Here is a 16,048-nt window from a genome sequence, read left to right as displayed (position 1 = left end):
GTCCCCGTCTCTTTCACGCACACGCACACACAGACACTCACATGGTGCGGGTGGAGAGGGCTGCATATAGGGGCTACTAGACACCTCCTCGTCTTTTAGGTTCCTCTCCATATAGATTATGTCAATGTACAATATTTATATTTTTACAAGAAGCTGGCTGCCCCCTTCTCCTTCAATGAAGACTTCCGCCCCGTGTTCTTGTCCCCATAAACAAGGCGACACGTGCACAGTGTTCCTATAAGGCTTCCTTTAGCTGAGGGCGGGGGGAGTGGGAGGGGGGTCCACCAAGGCGCTCAACTAGCAACAAAGAAAAGAGACGAGTCGAGAGCACACGATGCAAAAAAAATAAAAATAAAATCCATATCGATTTTTTTTTGGGAGGGGGTGGTACGCATATGCACAAGCACACACACGCTACATGTTGTAGGCCACGTAGATGGGGTCCAGCTGGTCCTGCAGGAAACCGTCGCGCAGGTGCATGCGCTGCTTCTCCCCGCGCGAGTTGATGGGGATGACGCCGATGTCCGTCACCACCACCACGCCCACGATCAGGTAGTGCTCCTCCAGCACCGCCTTGGTCACCATGGGAACCAGGTCCAGCGCCTCCTGCTCCGAGCCTTCCAGCTCCACCACCACCACCAGCAGGTTGGTCCACGGGAAGACGGCACTGTGAGGGGAGCGCATCAGTTAAACCCCGGGACCACCAGTCATTCACACGAAAGGTCTAATATTTAACAATAGCGAAATCTAGCCTTGATGCTGGAATTTACTGAGCGCTCTTAAAGAAGCACTATTGTGCACTTTATTTTTTACATGTACAATGATATGATGCCATATATCACATTTAGTGCTGAGATTACGTTCATATGTTTGTCTCCTCTCTCAAAAATGGCGCAATCCAACTCACCATTCCATGATGCTCTTGTGTGCACGGATTACCGAGGTCTCGATGTCAATGGGGTGGTACCTCATACCCCGCAGCTCCATTGCCTCCTCCAAGGCGCCGACCACAAACAAAGCATCGTGTCTCTCTGTACCAACAAAAAAAAAGAAATGTTGACATGCTTCACATACTAAAACTACAATATAGTCCAGGAGACTATCAAGCCAATAAAATAACAAAAGAGTCAACAATGACCTCCGTTGGCGTCGGTGAGCTCAGTGCGGCGGAGGAAGCCCAGGTAGCCCGTCCTAGCCCACACCGTCTGAGTGTCTCCAAAGCTGAGCCTGGAGTTGAAGTGGTCGGACTGGAGGACCTCCTCGCCGTAGCCGCTGTAGTAGCCGCTGCCGTTGTGAGCGCTGTGCACCCAAATCTGTGATCAAGAAGACGACATATATATATTAGCGACATATCGGGCAGGTCACATGATCCACTGTTTTGTCTCAGGACCTCTCCCAGGTGTGAGTCCCCGAGAGGTCCTTTGGTCTCGGGGTTGGCGATGATGATGCGGACTCCAGGAAGGATCTGAAAGGAGAAAGCAAAGTTAAGCTAAGCATTTTCCTCATTTTTATCCAGCCATGCTTTGCTTTTAATCCCATAGTAAGCCACTAGGGGGCACATTTGCATGGGATCTGGGATTGTTATGATATGCTGTGATGTATTAAGCAGCACTTTTTGAAAGCATCTGTATTTGTAGGTGAATTAAAATCTGTTAGATCATCATGCCACGAGCACACACAGGAATCTTCCCTTTTTTTTTTAGGTTTCCCATGACGGCGGAAAACCCTGAGACTACTTTTGAGTCCTTGACGAGAAAATAAACCAGCAGATGGGGCGGCAGACGGCGGCAACATTTGCTTGCGTTCTATTAATAAAACTGACTTTCCTGGCCTGCTTTCTCGTTCTTCAAAACTCAGTTTGTTGCTTAATTATCTTCTTTTTTTTCCCCTCTTGCAGATTTCAAGCAAGCTCTTGGTCTTCTATTCTCCATTCCTGCTTATTACTGATAATGACGATTAGTCGTTGTGTTTTTTAATATGCCGAGGGGGCCCCAGGCCACAATTTGGACACCCCAGATATCAAGCTGTGCACATGTTGTGTTGCTTTAAAAGCGACGCTCTGCTCGCTCACATATCCACAGATGAACAGGAGGATGTGGACTCAAACCTGACTCAGCGAATGTGGGAGGACATGGAGTTCAGTCCAAGCACCAAAATAGTCTTTTGACATTTAATCAGAACTTGTTGTTGTGTTGCTGGAGAAAAAAATGACTGCTACAGATTCCCTTGTAAAACCGCACGAATCATCTTTAAATATATCCCTCACTGTCGCTATGGTGTCAGCTCTGGTTCAAATGAACTCAAAGTGTGCTCACCTTGCCGGACTCCATCAGAGGCAGACTGTGAGGAGAACCTCTCTCCACCAGCCGTACCCTGAAAGAAAGAAAAACACGCATGCTAACATGCTTCCTTGGTCACGTGAGGTGAGGTGAGGTGGCATCACGGACCTGTCATGGCGGAGTGCCCTCATGTCCACATAGACTGTGGTGGGGTCTGGACCTGAGGTTCCCTGCAGACAATCAAAGCAGGGTGAAGACAGGAACACATGGATTGATGCCAGACGTGTAACAGTGATGGTATTTGTACCAATAAACACCAGTAGGAGCGTTCGATGCCGTGTTTACCTGCAAACAAATGGCCAGGTTGACTCTGCATCCAAACGCCGTGCTGACAGAACGCGGGTGAAGTCCGAGGTCTTTGAAGAGCTTGGAGAAGGAATGCGTCAGGGACATCCTAGGCCTCTCCTCGGCCACCACCACGCAGGCCCGGACGCGGGACAGGTCTAGACCGCGAGCCTGCACATGTGAAGCAACAACACAAAGTGACGCACAGGTTGCTTCTTTACCCGTGACCCCAAACTAGCAAGAACCTGACCTTGAGGGCTTCGGTCTGCAGGCCGAGACCCTTGGTGCACAGCTCCATGACACTGTAGGAGCAGAAGGTGTCTCGCACCCTCAGCTGGCTGACGGCCAGCAGCCAGAGTGCCGGGTTGGACTCCAGCTCTACGGGCGGGATCAGGATGGACTGGTGGCCCGAGTAGACGCTAAAGACACACATTTAAATGCTTCCATGCGGCAAAAAGGAACATTCGTCTGTCCCGAAGGGGACAGCGTCTCACGGTCATACTTAATAAAAGTGGTTATTAGTGAGTCGTCCTCATTAAGGGATCAGGGGGTACAAGACCATCTATTTAGCTAAAGTGATTTGCAGCCTGATTTATTTCAGCTGGCCAAGTTTAGATTTCATTAGCAGGGAATTTAAAACAAAGAAGACGATGAGATGCCATCAAGAACTCTCAGATTAGATGTAGTTCTTCATTTTAAAATACTCCGCAGTCAGAAATATCTCAGTCCACATGAAAAAAAAAAAACTAGCACAGGAAAAACCACAACAATAATGAGTGGAGAAAAAATATTAACTGCTATGTCATACAAGTACAATTACCAACCTGCAAAGACACCAGAGGACAAAGCCCAGGCCGCAGTATGGGTCGAGGCAGATGGCCACCTCCCTGGAGGGGTACAGCTCACACTGCAGTTTCACTGACCGACAGAATGCTCCAACTGCATTATGGGACATCTGTAGGGCAGAGGAAAAAGGGATGGATGATGACAAAGCGGACCGGGAAGGTTTTAGCGGAGTCGGGGTTCTGGGCAGACCTGAACGCCAGCCAGCATGCCGGTCGTGGACACGCTGAAATCCAAATACGCCAAACCATCAGGGTTGGTGGGTTTGTACAGAGAGGGGGGCTTCTTCTTCGGAAGGTCATCTGCGGTGGACACAGTCTGCTGAACAACATGTCTTCTCAAGGAGGACAGCTGATTTGGGTGTTACCTGTGTCAAGGACAGGAGGCCAGTTCCTGATATCCACCGTCGCCGTGGCCTCTTTGGAGCGAAGCAGCTTGCAGATAACCGCCGTAGTCATCACGCACGCCGAATGACTCACCTGCACGGGGGAGAGGAATTGGACAATTGAGGGGACAAATTCTCTGCAGCATTTTGGATAGAATATGTTAATGTTGCATCTTCACTCTCACCTCCACAATCATCTTGACGGTGGGCAGCGTGGTGGAGATGTTCTGCGGGTGCGGCGGCCGCACCGTGATGGGCACGCAGCCGGCGTACAGGCTGCCGTAGAAGGCTGCAATTAGGTCGATACCTGCGGGGGACACATGCGGCGTCAGCACAGAAACCAATGAGGCGAGCCAAGAGTGAATCTGGACCTGGCGGGTAAACCAGAGCGACGTGGTCCCCTTCCTGTAGGCCGCCTCTCTCCATCAGCAGCGCAGCCACCCGCTCCGCCCTCTTGTGCAGCTGCAGGCAGGTGAGCGAGCTGGAGACCGCCCCCTGCAGGAGACAACAGGAAGTGCAGAGAGGCTCTTAGAGCGGGATTGGCTGACTCATTCTTACATGTGACTTTTGATGAGTTGTGTATCGTTACCCGGGAGCTGAGCAGAGTATAGAGAACGTGGTCTGGAGTGGTCTGAGCTCGCCACTGCAAAACCTCAGACAGGAAGAGGAACTACAAAAAAAAAGACCACCAGTCAGAACAGAAAACAACCGCTTTTAGACAAAAACGGACTCGTCTCACCTGGTCATTGTCATCGGTCTGCCCCAGATCTCTACCGCTGGCCTGAGCGATCCGCTTGCCCGACACCAGATTGCCCACCATCACAGAGGCGGGACCGATCTCTGCAACACAGCGTTAGAACATTAGCGGCCTGCAGAGCGCACACACAGAACCGGGTTGGTTCCTACCAGGCTGCTTCTGCCGGGGTTTGGGCAGGTTTGTGACGCAGGTGTGGGGGCACATGAGGACGTTGCAGGGGTGCAGCCCCCCTTCCAGGTAGAGCTGCTTGATCTCAGACAGGTGGATGCCACCCAGAGGTGTCTTGGGTAGCGTGTTGGCCGGAACCAGAGCCAGGCAGAACACGCCCACCCCGTGGATGCTGTCTATGGCCTGTGAAACATGAGTGACAGTCGAGTAGGAAGAGTTTAATAGCAAACGTGCGGCACTCTACCTGCAGGACGCGGCTCATCCACTGAAAGCTGTCCTCCTCCGTGGAGTCCGGCCGCTGCTCGGCGACCACCACGATCCTCTCATCCCTCAGCACTGTGACGGAGAACACCGCTATCCTGCACGGCGGGACGTCAGCGTCACTCTCACAGTAGCATCTACTTACTTAAGCTCGTATTGAAAAAGCTCATGAAAGCTTGGCGGCGGGAGATGCATTTCCATTAAAGTCCCCTCCGTTAGTGTTTCTCATTCATCATGAGCATAGTCACATCTGGCTCCTTTTCAAGTACCGATGTTTCATTATACACCTTCTAATTTCTCAAAGTGACTTCTATATGGTCGGCCAGCAACAGAAATCACCTTCCCCTGTAGACAAACTTCATGGGCTCCACCGCCAGCGCCGTGGCGACAATGTCGTCCGCGTTATGCCTTCGCCCGCTGACCATGATGAGGCCATCCATCTTGCCGGTGATGAAGACGAGGCCTCCCGGTCCGATGAAGCCCAGCAGGCCGGTCCGCACAAAGGCGTACTCGCTGATTAGCCCGCCGCTGGAGCTCACCGGGTACACCTGTAAAAACACGTGTGAGGTGCGGTTTGCTTGTTAGGTACGATAAAAAAAAATCACAATTTAACTCGCCTCAAAGGTGTTCTTGGTCATGCCGGTGAGGCCGTAGTAGGAGGTGCCGGTGGCGATGGCGCACACGCACAGCTCGCCGATCTCATCGGTTTGACAGAGCTGGGGGACACCTTCGGGCTTGACCACACACACCAGACCTAGAGGATGAAGACACATTAAAAATGATGAATTGCTAAGATCTTTGACAAATCGGCTGCACGGTGGAGCAGTGGTTAGTATCTTTTCCTCATTTTTTTTTTTTTTTTACAATAAATAATTAAAAACAAAGCGGACACCCCTGGTGTAATTCATGTTGTGAACACCGGGTGGTGCCTGGCATAATGTACTGTTGGTCCGTTCTGCAGATGGCAGCCTTCTTTGAGGATTAAAAGCGACAGAAGGGCTTCAACTCACGATGGTTCTATTTGCAGGCACTGGTTAGTGATTCAAAACCTCAGGAAAAAAAAAAAAACCTGACATGTCTCCCGATGTTTTTTTTCCTGTGTACACATGTTTACCGACGCACCTCCGGGGGCCACCGTGCCGACGTCTTGCACGGTGAGGACGGACAGGCGCTCCTCTGTGTCGACGCGGACCACGCCGTAGCTTAGGCCCTGCATGGAGAGGACGCCACGACCTGGGGGCTGGCTGCTGTCCTCCACCGGCCTAGGGACACGCACCAGGATTACCCAACAGCTGTTTCTCGGACAAAAACAATGTGGCTACAAATTGGGTTAACTGCCAGGGTCACATGATCCCGTCTGTCTCGCACGTTCTAGTAACAAAATTCACACACTTCCTGCCTCAGTGCTTCTCCGCGTGCACTCAGATGTCTTTAGCGTGGATGTAAAGCTGTGCACGTACCTCCTGATGGCGACCGTAAGGGCCTCGGGCGAGCTGGCGCAGGGACAGATGACCTCAGCTCGCAGGCCTTTGGTCTGAAAGACGTTGAGGAAGGCATCACAGGATGAGATGGACCCTGGCAGGGAGAGAGATGTTTCTATTTAGGACTCCAAATGTGGTCACAATCGGGGGACTCGGACACGGACACACAGCTTCTAACAAAGTTCTAAGATGAAAGACACAAAGGCACGATGAAGGGCTGGACTATCTCAAAGTGTTCCCATCACAGACACAAAAAAAGACTCTTTAATGAGATGAATTATGATGAGAAGCAGCTGTAATTAAACCAAAAAAAGACATTATGCTGCTTCTTAACGAGCTAAAACATAAAAAAAGTGTCCAGTCTATTCACAATGTGTCCATTTTTCCATCCGAGCATGTCTATTTCTGTCGAACACAGACCTGCCAACCATGAAGAAATGTATATAAATTAATATATAGTATAGTTTTTCAAGATGGTCTTACAAGGGTTGGAGCCGTCGGCGACCAGCAGCATGCGCAGCGAGCTCAGGTTGATGTCTTTCTGGTCCTTGTGGGCCACCAGAGCCCAATGCATGTCTCTGGACTTCACACATGACACCTTGGCTGCGAGACACACACATTTGCATTTAATCTATGTGACGGACAGATAAAGTGGGCGGGCTGAGTGGCGTGAGGAGTGCGCTCCTGACCTTTGTACTGGCACACTTTCTGGATCCACGATAGAGGGTTGACCTTCATCAACGAGTACGGCACGCTGATCACGTGCATCATGTTCATTACGCTCTACACAACACATATTATAGCATTTTAGAACTGTGGTAGGTTCATCATCACCCCGGTTATGAACCCTTACCGTCAGGATGCCGTGCCACAGGCCCACGTCCTTCTTAAAGTCCAGAACGTTGACGATGGTCTCGGCTGCGGGAGGAGAGTTTAGAACAGGGTCTGCGTTGCACAGCGTAAACATTCTTACCCTCAGTGTAGCAGCAGGACTGAGTGAGGGCCTGGCAGTGTGTGAGCAGAGCGATCCTGGTCACCGTGACGCCCAGCACGCTGCCGTCTTTGCATGTTTTATACTGCGAAAACACACACACACACACACGCTTGGATCAGAACATGCGGCAAACTAGATCGCAGAGTGAGCTCACCTCGATGTAGGCGGTGTCGTTGTTGGCGTCCTTAATGTGAGGGAACCAGTCCCGGGGCGGCTTGGAAAGGTGTTTGGACTCGGTGACAAACCAAAGCAGTTTGGGCCACCCTGCACAAAGAGAAAAGTTGGAATGTTGACATGTAGCAACCAGGCAAGGCGACGCCGTCCCCTTAAATGTTGACAAAGCTTTCTGTTGTATTGTCCACCGACCGCCCCCTCTCTCTCTCTCTCTCTCGCTCACCTTTGAACTGCGGAATCTCTCCTGTTGCGCTCTTAGGCAGCCCCTTATGGCAGGCATCGCTGGTCAGCGCCACGGTGACACCACAGCTACCCAACAAGAATCCGATCTGCTGACTGCCTGCATCCTGTTTGAAGGACCGCAGGAGACGGGTCGGCTTTGGCATAAATCACTCGCCCCCATAACAGTACTATGCTATGAATGTGTCACGGAGCGATAAATCTGATTGACGGACCTCAGCGCCTCCCCTTAGGCACGATGCGATCCCCTTATTTCCTTTTTCATTCACTTTGTCCCGTAGAAGGTAAATGTTCTATATGACCACATGTTTGCCAACAGTATTCTCATGAAAATAGGCGGGAGGCCATCATCAAGCCGTAGCCATGACGACACACAACCACAGACGGGAAAGGTTTTTCCACAAACATGTTACGCAGATGTAGGACGTAGGGGTCACAGCATACCTTGCGGCTAAGGGGCACCTCTATGGGAACCGGGACAACCTCTGCCAGCAGGCAGCCGTAGAAGGCCACCACAAAGGCCACTGGGTCGTTGTTAGGGAACACCAGCGCCACCTGTGGGTGAGATAATGGCAGAAATGAAAAAGCGGATAATTTCTTTGAGAACAATGAGCGGTAATTTCATAACAAACCTACATTCTAGGAGACAAATCAATACAACAATGTAATGTCATTATATAGGGTGTGTACTATATGGGAGGAGAGGGGTGTTCTATTACAGCTAGCTATCACACATTCAGATGCACAAGGCTATATAAAGAAAGATACTAATTAGGAATATAATTGTAGTTTGTTTGCGAATATAACATATTTTTATGACACGTAATAACTCTTTGTGAAATGTGCCATATACTGTAAAACTATGCTACAAAAAACAGATGTAGGACTAGCCGTTGGCGTTTACAAAAACACAGCGGGTGGTCAGTGAGCTCATGTGACCAGTATGGTGTGCAGGGCGTGGCACTCACCCTGTCGCCAGGTCGCACCATGGGCTCCTGCTTGCTGCCCAGTTTGTGGAGGATGTTGTACGCCAGCTTGATGCTGCGAGACCACAGCTTCCCTGCACGCAAACAAAACAAGTTAGAAATGAAGGCTGTGCAATTGTTTCCAACAGAGAACACACTGAAAAAGCCAAACTATGCAGCGGCCATTTTTTTTTTTAAAAAGCCTCGGGTGGTGCTGCTGCCTACCATATGTGAGGACGTAGAGGGGTTTGCCAGACGTGTCCAGGCTGGTGAGGCAGGGGGCTTTAGGGGAGATGGTCCCCCAGCGTTGCAGGGCGGCCTCCAGCGAGGGGGGCCAGTTGGTAACCACGCCAAGCGAGTCTCCCCGCACCGGCATCATCTCAGCCCCCTCAGGACGAGGCTGGTTGGGGTCGGGCTGTTGGACTGGACATGAAGAGATGTATTGTGATGTTTGCGTGTGAGAGAGCTCGAAAAAAAACCTTGAAGACTTCAAATGCGACAGCACGGCGTCTAACCTTCGAGAAGTTCATCAAAGTCGTCGACGAAGAACTCTCGCAGGGGCGGCCGGCGAGGTTGCTTGAGCGTGTTGACAAGCTGTTGGATCTTGGCCGACACGCGGCTGCTGACTGGGACGCCTGTGAAGCGAAGTAAAGCAAAGACGTCAGACGTCAGCGTCGCTGTGATCACAATGGTGGCCTCAGGTCAGCCTGCAAAGACGTGCCTTTAAGAACTTGTTTTTTTTTTTAATAAGGATTTGTTGTCCTTCCATAAATGGACACAAATCCAAATGTGACCCCTGCGCTGCATCCAATAAGAGGTCTCCCTATTTTTAACTTCCTCTTACCGTCGCCTGTCTCCATGCGCTCCGCGTTCCCGTACTTCTGCGTGTTCCGGGCGATGGTCCCCATGTTGGACATATGATGACGCTCCGTGTGGGAGTGGGGCGAGTCCGATGAGTAGCCCGTGACGTCCGGGGGTCCCGAGTGGTTTTCTAGAGGGAGGAGCGAAATGTGACTCATGGACGAGATTAGACCGGACATCATTCTCCAGAGAGCGCAGTGACAACGTCAGTACCGTCGGATTCCAGCGGGGGCGGCCACAGCATGTCAGATCCGAACTCACAGGACCGCCGTAAAGATCCTCCATTCTCAGCGACGCTCAGCGCTCCTTTCCTTTTCAGTGACAGATGTCCGATGCCTTCACACACGCACACACACTTGTGAGTGACAACACCATGCGGGGCCCCCGTGAAAGGCGTCAGTGTCCTACCGTGATGTGACGGCACCAAGTGGCTCTGCTGCAGGTGCGACTGCCCCAGGTGCGAGTGCGCCAGGTGTGCCAGGTGCGAGATGTGCGTGTGCGCTAGCGAGTCGGCCAAGCGCCCGGCATTACCGCTTCCACCGCTTTGCGTGGATGAGGACGACGAGGAGGTGGAGCCCAGGTGAGCGGGGCCCAGCTGGGAGGGGCGGCCCATCCAGTGCTCCATACCCGACATGTCGTCCCCCGGCCCCGCCTCCTCCTCTGAGCCCGACGAGGAGTCTGAGCACAGAGGCGACAGGCCTAGTGAGAGTCAGTATGGCGTTACTGCTGCTGCTCGACGGGTCATGTGCAGCGTCATGTGTGGTCACCTGGAGGCGTGTAGGCGTCCATGGAGGTCTGCACCACCAGAGAACGTCTCTTGGAGGGCATGGGCACCGCCACCTTCCTCTCCACGTGTCGCGCCAGCATAGCTTGCACCGCCTCCGTGTGGACGTCTGAGAAACAGAGACGCACATCATGTGACACCATCACCCAAGTGCCCATTCTGTGTCAGTGGGCGGAGCCACTCTACCTGAGCGGTAGCGTTCGTCTCTCGTGCCTGATGTTCGCCGGCGATGGAAGCGGGCGGCAGAGGGCGGGCCGAGCGGTACCCGGTGAGACATTGGACCTTCCATACCTGCAGGGACGAGCATGCATGTGGACACGTGCACATACACAACAAACACACAAGCAGTTTGACGACAGTAGCGGAGACAGCAAATAAAAAAAAAAAAAAAAAGGAAACACAAACATGAAGATGATTTGATTTGGCAGGAGGAAAAAAAATGACATTTTTCTGAATTTAATGGAAGAAGTGAGAAATAAAATGTGATCGGCTGCTTCCATCATGTCAGAATTTGCACGTGGGCGCGGCGTGCACGTACAGAGGAGCAGGCCCAAGCTGAGCTCGAGGGGGCGTTAGCCTACACCAGCTAACGGCGTCTAAATCGATATAGTGCGATTGCATTTGTCGTGATTAGGGGGTTTACTTTAGCTGTGTGAGAGTGGAGTGGGGGGTCAGAGGTCGCTAAATTACCTCCAGCGTGTGGAATGTACGCCCTGATCAGCTTGGACCTCTTCTTCTCATAACCCTTCTGAGTGATGTCGCCTGCAAACAGACAGAAAGAGCGTGAGAAAGAGCAGTGGCGACCTCCTCTGTCTCGCCCAATCGATGAATCGGAAACCAAAATATGAAAATGATGGATGGGTGATATGAATAGATGAGCTAGGCTAAGAATAACAACACAACTGCTAGCTTCGTAAGGTGACAAAATGATAATTGCCGCGTTCCAAAGTCAAAGTGTTCAGATGGACAGACAGACCCTGTTGCCTTGGCAACCGCCTCCACCGCCACTATGTCCTGTCACTCAACAAGCCCCAGGGTGCGACCGGCAAAGTCTAATAGGAGCGAATTCCTCCTTGTACTCCATTAAACGCACCACTTCACTAATTATTGATCCTGAGACTCGACAACAACAGGAACACAAAAACTTGGACAGACTTTGTGGAAAGATTCTCCAATTTTCAGGTCCAAAATGGAAGCCGCACTTTTTTTTTTCCTGGACAGGAAGTCGTAAGGTCTTCATTATAAAGACCCAAGAGGACAAGGAGGATAAAGTCCAATCACAGCACACATACGTAGATGTTTCTACCACCCACGAGAATGTTCACATCTGGGCCCAATCTGCTCGTGCAGATCAGCTGCAACATAACATCCTCCTTTTTTCCCCTCTCTCACACACACACACACACACGCACGCAGAACAGAGTCCACAGGGAGACGCCATCTTCCCCTTGCAGCGCAGCAGAACAGGGAGGAAGTTGCCTAGCAACGGCTCTCCTGGAGAGAAGGCCTGAGACGGCCATCTTGGATCTGGAGCGTCAGATTTGAGAAGTGGGCTAATGATACCTGCTAGGGAGTGAGTGTGTGTGTGTGTGTATCGCATCAGCCAGCGTCTGCAGCCCCGTTACGGCCTCATCATTCCCTGATTGCGGTCTGGGAGGCAGCTGATGGATTGGATGGATTTTTTTCTGCTGGATGACGTGGAGAGGGTGAAACATTTTTGTTGAACTGTTTTTAAACATCGTACTTCTAGATTACGATAAAAACAAGATGGTGCTCCGCCTTTGCCGTCTCGTTTCTCTTTGTGTGCTTCAAGAACCTCTTTTTATTTGATCCATCTTTTCCTCCTCACATCGCACACCGGCACCATGGTAACCAGATCCAGCGCACACACACACACACACACACACGCACAAGCATGCGTCATGCGCTGGGACCTTGGGCTGTCACACTCACATGCACGGGCCCGTGTGGTGGTCTGCAGATCCTCCGCAAGCTGATTAGCTGATGTATGTGTCCACTCTAACAGCCAGGGGCCACACACACACACACACACACACACACAAACAAACACACACAGTCATGTGTCAGCAGAAAAACAAAGTGGGTCGTCGTGGTGATTCAGTGGGTCAACATGTCATCAAGTGTAAAAATAGCATGATGTGACTTCAGGGGTTCAAAACGTGAACTCTCTTGTTCACCAAGGTGGCGGCGTGATAATACATCCAATGAGCACTGCATGCCGCACGTTTGATACCAAGAGGAGCTTCCAAACACAGAACGGTGTCTCGTGTGTTTCCATAAGCCAAGAAAGCATAGGAACTTGACATTGGTGCACCTTCAACAACCGCTTCAGACAAAACTTGTCTGTATCCATGACAACGGAGCGACTTGACAACCTCAAAATTCTAAATGCACCAACAGACACACAAATTCCCACAAAAAAAAAAACACACAGTCTCCAGCTTCTGCTTTTACCTTGATCAAGTAGAGTGAGAGCACACTTCACTAGAACATTTCACTGATTATTCAAGAACGTCCCGACAACACCACCTGACCTTAAATGCACCGCTTTACACCTCCTCTCTCTCTCTCTCTCTCACACACACACACACCCTCAGTGTCATTGACTCCTTATGCGAAAAGCGATCACACCGCTTCAGTGAGCGCCTTCACAAACAGACTTCAGGTGAGCAACTCAAACGCACCACTCATATGCGACAGACTCAGGTGGTTACTTCAAGGCCTGCTGGACAAAAAACATTGCAGCATCACTCGTCTTTCAAGCCCTGGGGACACCTAAAGAGTCACTGATGATGAGAAGGTTCCACCAACTAGAACCTTTCATCAAGTAGAACCTACCACTCCACGTCATAGGACAGGATATTGTTTAAGTGGAACAGGAGGATTCTGGGTGATTTTTTTTTTTTTACTGCAAAGCATGGTACATTCTAGAACATGTTTTCCATATTCCACTGGCGGTATGCAGCCACATCTGGTCCAAGAATGACATCAGACCAGCTCACAAGTTCAGTCCAAAACTTGGGAGCGACTAAGATTCCTAAAAACAGCAGAATACTCCTGCCATGTGTCAGATATAGAGGATCTTTGACTAGCGTTTCTGTAGTAAGTGCTTAAAAACAAGAGTGCTTCGGTTATATAGAGTGTCTTTGCTGAGAATATTTGAATATTTCAAGTAGGTCCTTAAAAGTAAGAGTGCTCGTCATGCAGATGATCTTTGACAAGCAGTTTTTTTGTAGGCGGCCCTTAAAAACAGCAGAGTGTTTAGTGAGTATTTGACTAGCCTTTCTGTAGTAAGTGCTTACATCATATAGACGATCTTTAATGATAATATTTCACTATTTGAAGCAGGTCCTTAAAAGCAGCAGAGTGCTCGATATGTAAATGATCTTTGACGAGCCTTTTTTCTCCCCTAAAAGGTCCTTAAAAACAGCAAAGTGCTCCCGTCATATCAAGGATCTTTGACTATAGTTTTTTGTAGTAGGTTTTCAAAAACAGCAGCACTCCCAACATATAGAAGGATCTTTGAGTAGCTTTTTTGCACTATGTACTTAAAAACTGCAGAGTGCTCCTGTCATATTGAGGATCTTTGACTAACATTTTTTAAGTTGGTCCTTAAAAACAGTGCTTCTCTCATATAAAAGGAAAATCTCTTGTGTTATAATTTATTTTAGATTATATTAAGCGAGGTATGGCATTGGTATTATATACACTAAATAAAAAGAACAGTGAAGTCTCTCCCCAAAATGTGTCCCCCAGAACAATCCAGTGTAACAGTCCTGTTCTAGGCCGTCCAATCCTGTATGAATAAAAGATGTGGCCTCCATTATATAAGGCGCAAATGTTCCAATGTGAGATGGTATGTATCCTAACAGCTGTGACTGAGCTCTACTGCCTTACTGTGAGTAAAAAGGCGGGATGGGGGGGTTTTGGTGAGGGGGTAGAGAGAAATATTCCCGAGCATCCTTATCCTCAGCTGCAGCAAGGCCTCAAAAACATCCAGACAAGAAGCACTAATGTCGGAGCTCCAAAAGGCCAGAGATGCTGCATCGCAATGCCATCGTAACACGCACACGAACATGCACGCACGCACACACACATGCACACAAGCCCAGGTAAGATGGGTAGACCTTCACGATTGTGTCAACATCTCAAGGTCAAACGTGGGGTCGCTTTCCGGACCGGAATGGACCGACAGGAGCGGGCCACTGAGACAAAAGAGTGGCGGACAGAGATTGCAGCGGCACCCCGCTCCGGGCTCACCGTGTGCCGGCTACGCGGCGCTGGCCGGGCCGGTCCGCCTGGCTGACAAACATCTGGATGGGAGGAGCGGGGTGGGGGGGTGGGCGGTGAGGAGGGGCGGGTGGGAGCTAACAATTAATGGTTAAATTCCGTCAGACACAGCAGGGCTGCCAGGGTGGATGGCGATGAGATAACAAGAGTACCGGGTAATGCTGGGGGGGGGTCATGGTGGGGGGGTTGTGTGTGACATTCTTACCCTCTGACAGCTCGAGTTCCAGCTCCGCCAGCCGGGCTCGGATCTCCAACGGTATCGGCGACGCCTCACGGTCCGCCATTCCGCCTCAAACACCTCCTCCTCCTCCGCCTCCTCCTCTTCCTCGCTGCAAAGGAAGCGAGCTTCTCCTCGGCGAAGGAGCGCGACGACTCGCGTCGAGGGAGAGAACAAAGGGGGGGTGGGGGGTTGGGGGTTCAAAATCCTGGCTGTAGCTCTCTAACGGGGGCCAGCCATGGTGCCCGGACCCTTCGGATGGCTGACGTCCGATCGCTCGGTGGGCTCGGTGCGTGGCTGCCGCGGTGGGTCGTGCTCGGCGGTGGGGATGGGGATGAGGAGGCGAGAAAAGACCACAGGAGGAAGCAGCGCCGTTTGCTTCTTGCTGCGGGGTCACGTGACTCTGGAGGAGGGAAGGCGGGAGGGAGGGAATCGACGGTAGTACCTGGCATCACCGGCAGGGGGAGCAGCCGACAACCACACCTAGTACACGGTGACGTGTTACTGTGTACGATACAAATACGCTGTATATTTAAACATTCTCAATGAAATTACAATATCGGGCAAAATGTATTTGATTTCAGGAATCATAATTCTTAATTTTACTTGGTTAATTTCCTTTATATTACTACAATTTGTATACAAAATATTTCAACATATTTTGTATTTGCCTTATAGCGATACAGTACATTTTCTAGTCAGTCAAACGTTTACAAAGAAAATGTAATTAAAAGATTGGTAATATGAAATGTATATTAAATACATATACAAATGTAAATACACATACCCGGTATTAATGATGATGCTATAACGTCTATGAACAAAGTTAATAATGAAGCAGCAAATGTTGTGTACGCCTCCATTCATCTATTGGATTGTCCACGAAGAATCACATCCACCAAATCCTGCAGCACCGCTGTGATGGCACTCAGCTGCCCCCTACTGGATACTACGTGGTCCTGTTTTTTTGTCAACACAAATTA

The 16,048-nt window shown here is 50.4% G+C and overlaps 1 protein-coding gene across 2 annotated transcripts; it reads right to left on the bottom strand.

Annotated features, from left to right (window-relative positions):
• Positions 1–410: 410 nt before the first annotated feature.
• On the bottom strand, positions 411–15,988 carry LOC131108464 (disco-interacting protein 2 homolog C-like). 2 transcript variants are annotated; one of them, XM_058059416.1, is made up of 39 exons: positions 15,853–15,988; positions 15,054–15,569; positions 11,228–11,299; positions 10,724–10,828; positions 10,521–10,646; positions 10,162–10,452; positions 9,967–10,089; positions 9,737–9,883; positions 9,408–9,527; positions 9,118–9,315; positions 8,896–8,987; positions 8,372–8,482; positions 7,911–8,034; positions 7,668–7,777; positions 7,493–7,595; positions 7,373–7,437; positions 7,209–7,302; positions 7,003–7,122; positions 6,499–6,613; positions 6,161–6,300; positions 5,656–5,792; positions 5,378–5,586; positions 5,022–5,136; positions 4,759–4,960; positions 4,592–4,692; positions 4,442–4,522; positions 4,224–4,347; positions 4,038–4,159; positions 3,835–3,946; positions 3,660–3,769; positions 3,449–3,579; positions 2,875–3,043; positions 2,625–2,795; positions 2,448–2,509; positions 2,316–2,373; positions 1,391–1,465; positions 1,139–1,313; positions 908–1,031; positions 411–667 (listed from the first exon to the last, which is right to left on the bottom strand). In XM_058059416.1, exons 2-39 carry the CDS (start codon positions 15,130–15,132, stop codon positions 415–417), a joined length of 4,866 nt encoding a protein of 1,621 aa, XP_057915399.1. In that variant the 5' UTR covers positions 15,133–15,569; positions 15,853–15,988; the 3' UTR covers positions 411–414. The 2 variants fall into 2 exon arrangements, with proteins under 2 accessions (XP_057915399.1, XP_057915400.1); XM_058059417.1 differs by having other exon boundaries at positions 10,162–10,431.
• Positions 15,989–16,048: the final 60 nt, after the last annotated feature.

Source organism: Doryrhamphus excisus, chromosome 21 (assembly GCF_030265055.1).
Source record: "Doryrhamphus excisus isolate RoL2022-K1 chromosome 21, RoL_Dexc_1.0, whole genome shotgun sequence".
NCBI lineage: Eukaryota > Metazoa > Chordata > Actinopteri > Syngnathiformes > Syngnathidae > Doryrhamphus > Doryrhamphus excisus.
This window is presented reverse-complemented; position numbering and strand designations above follow the sequence as displayed.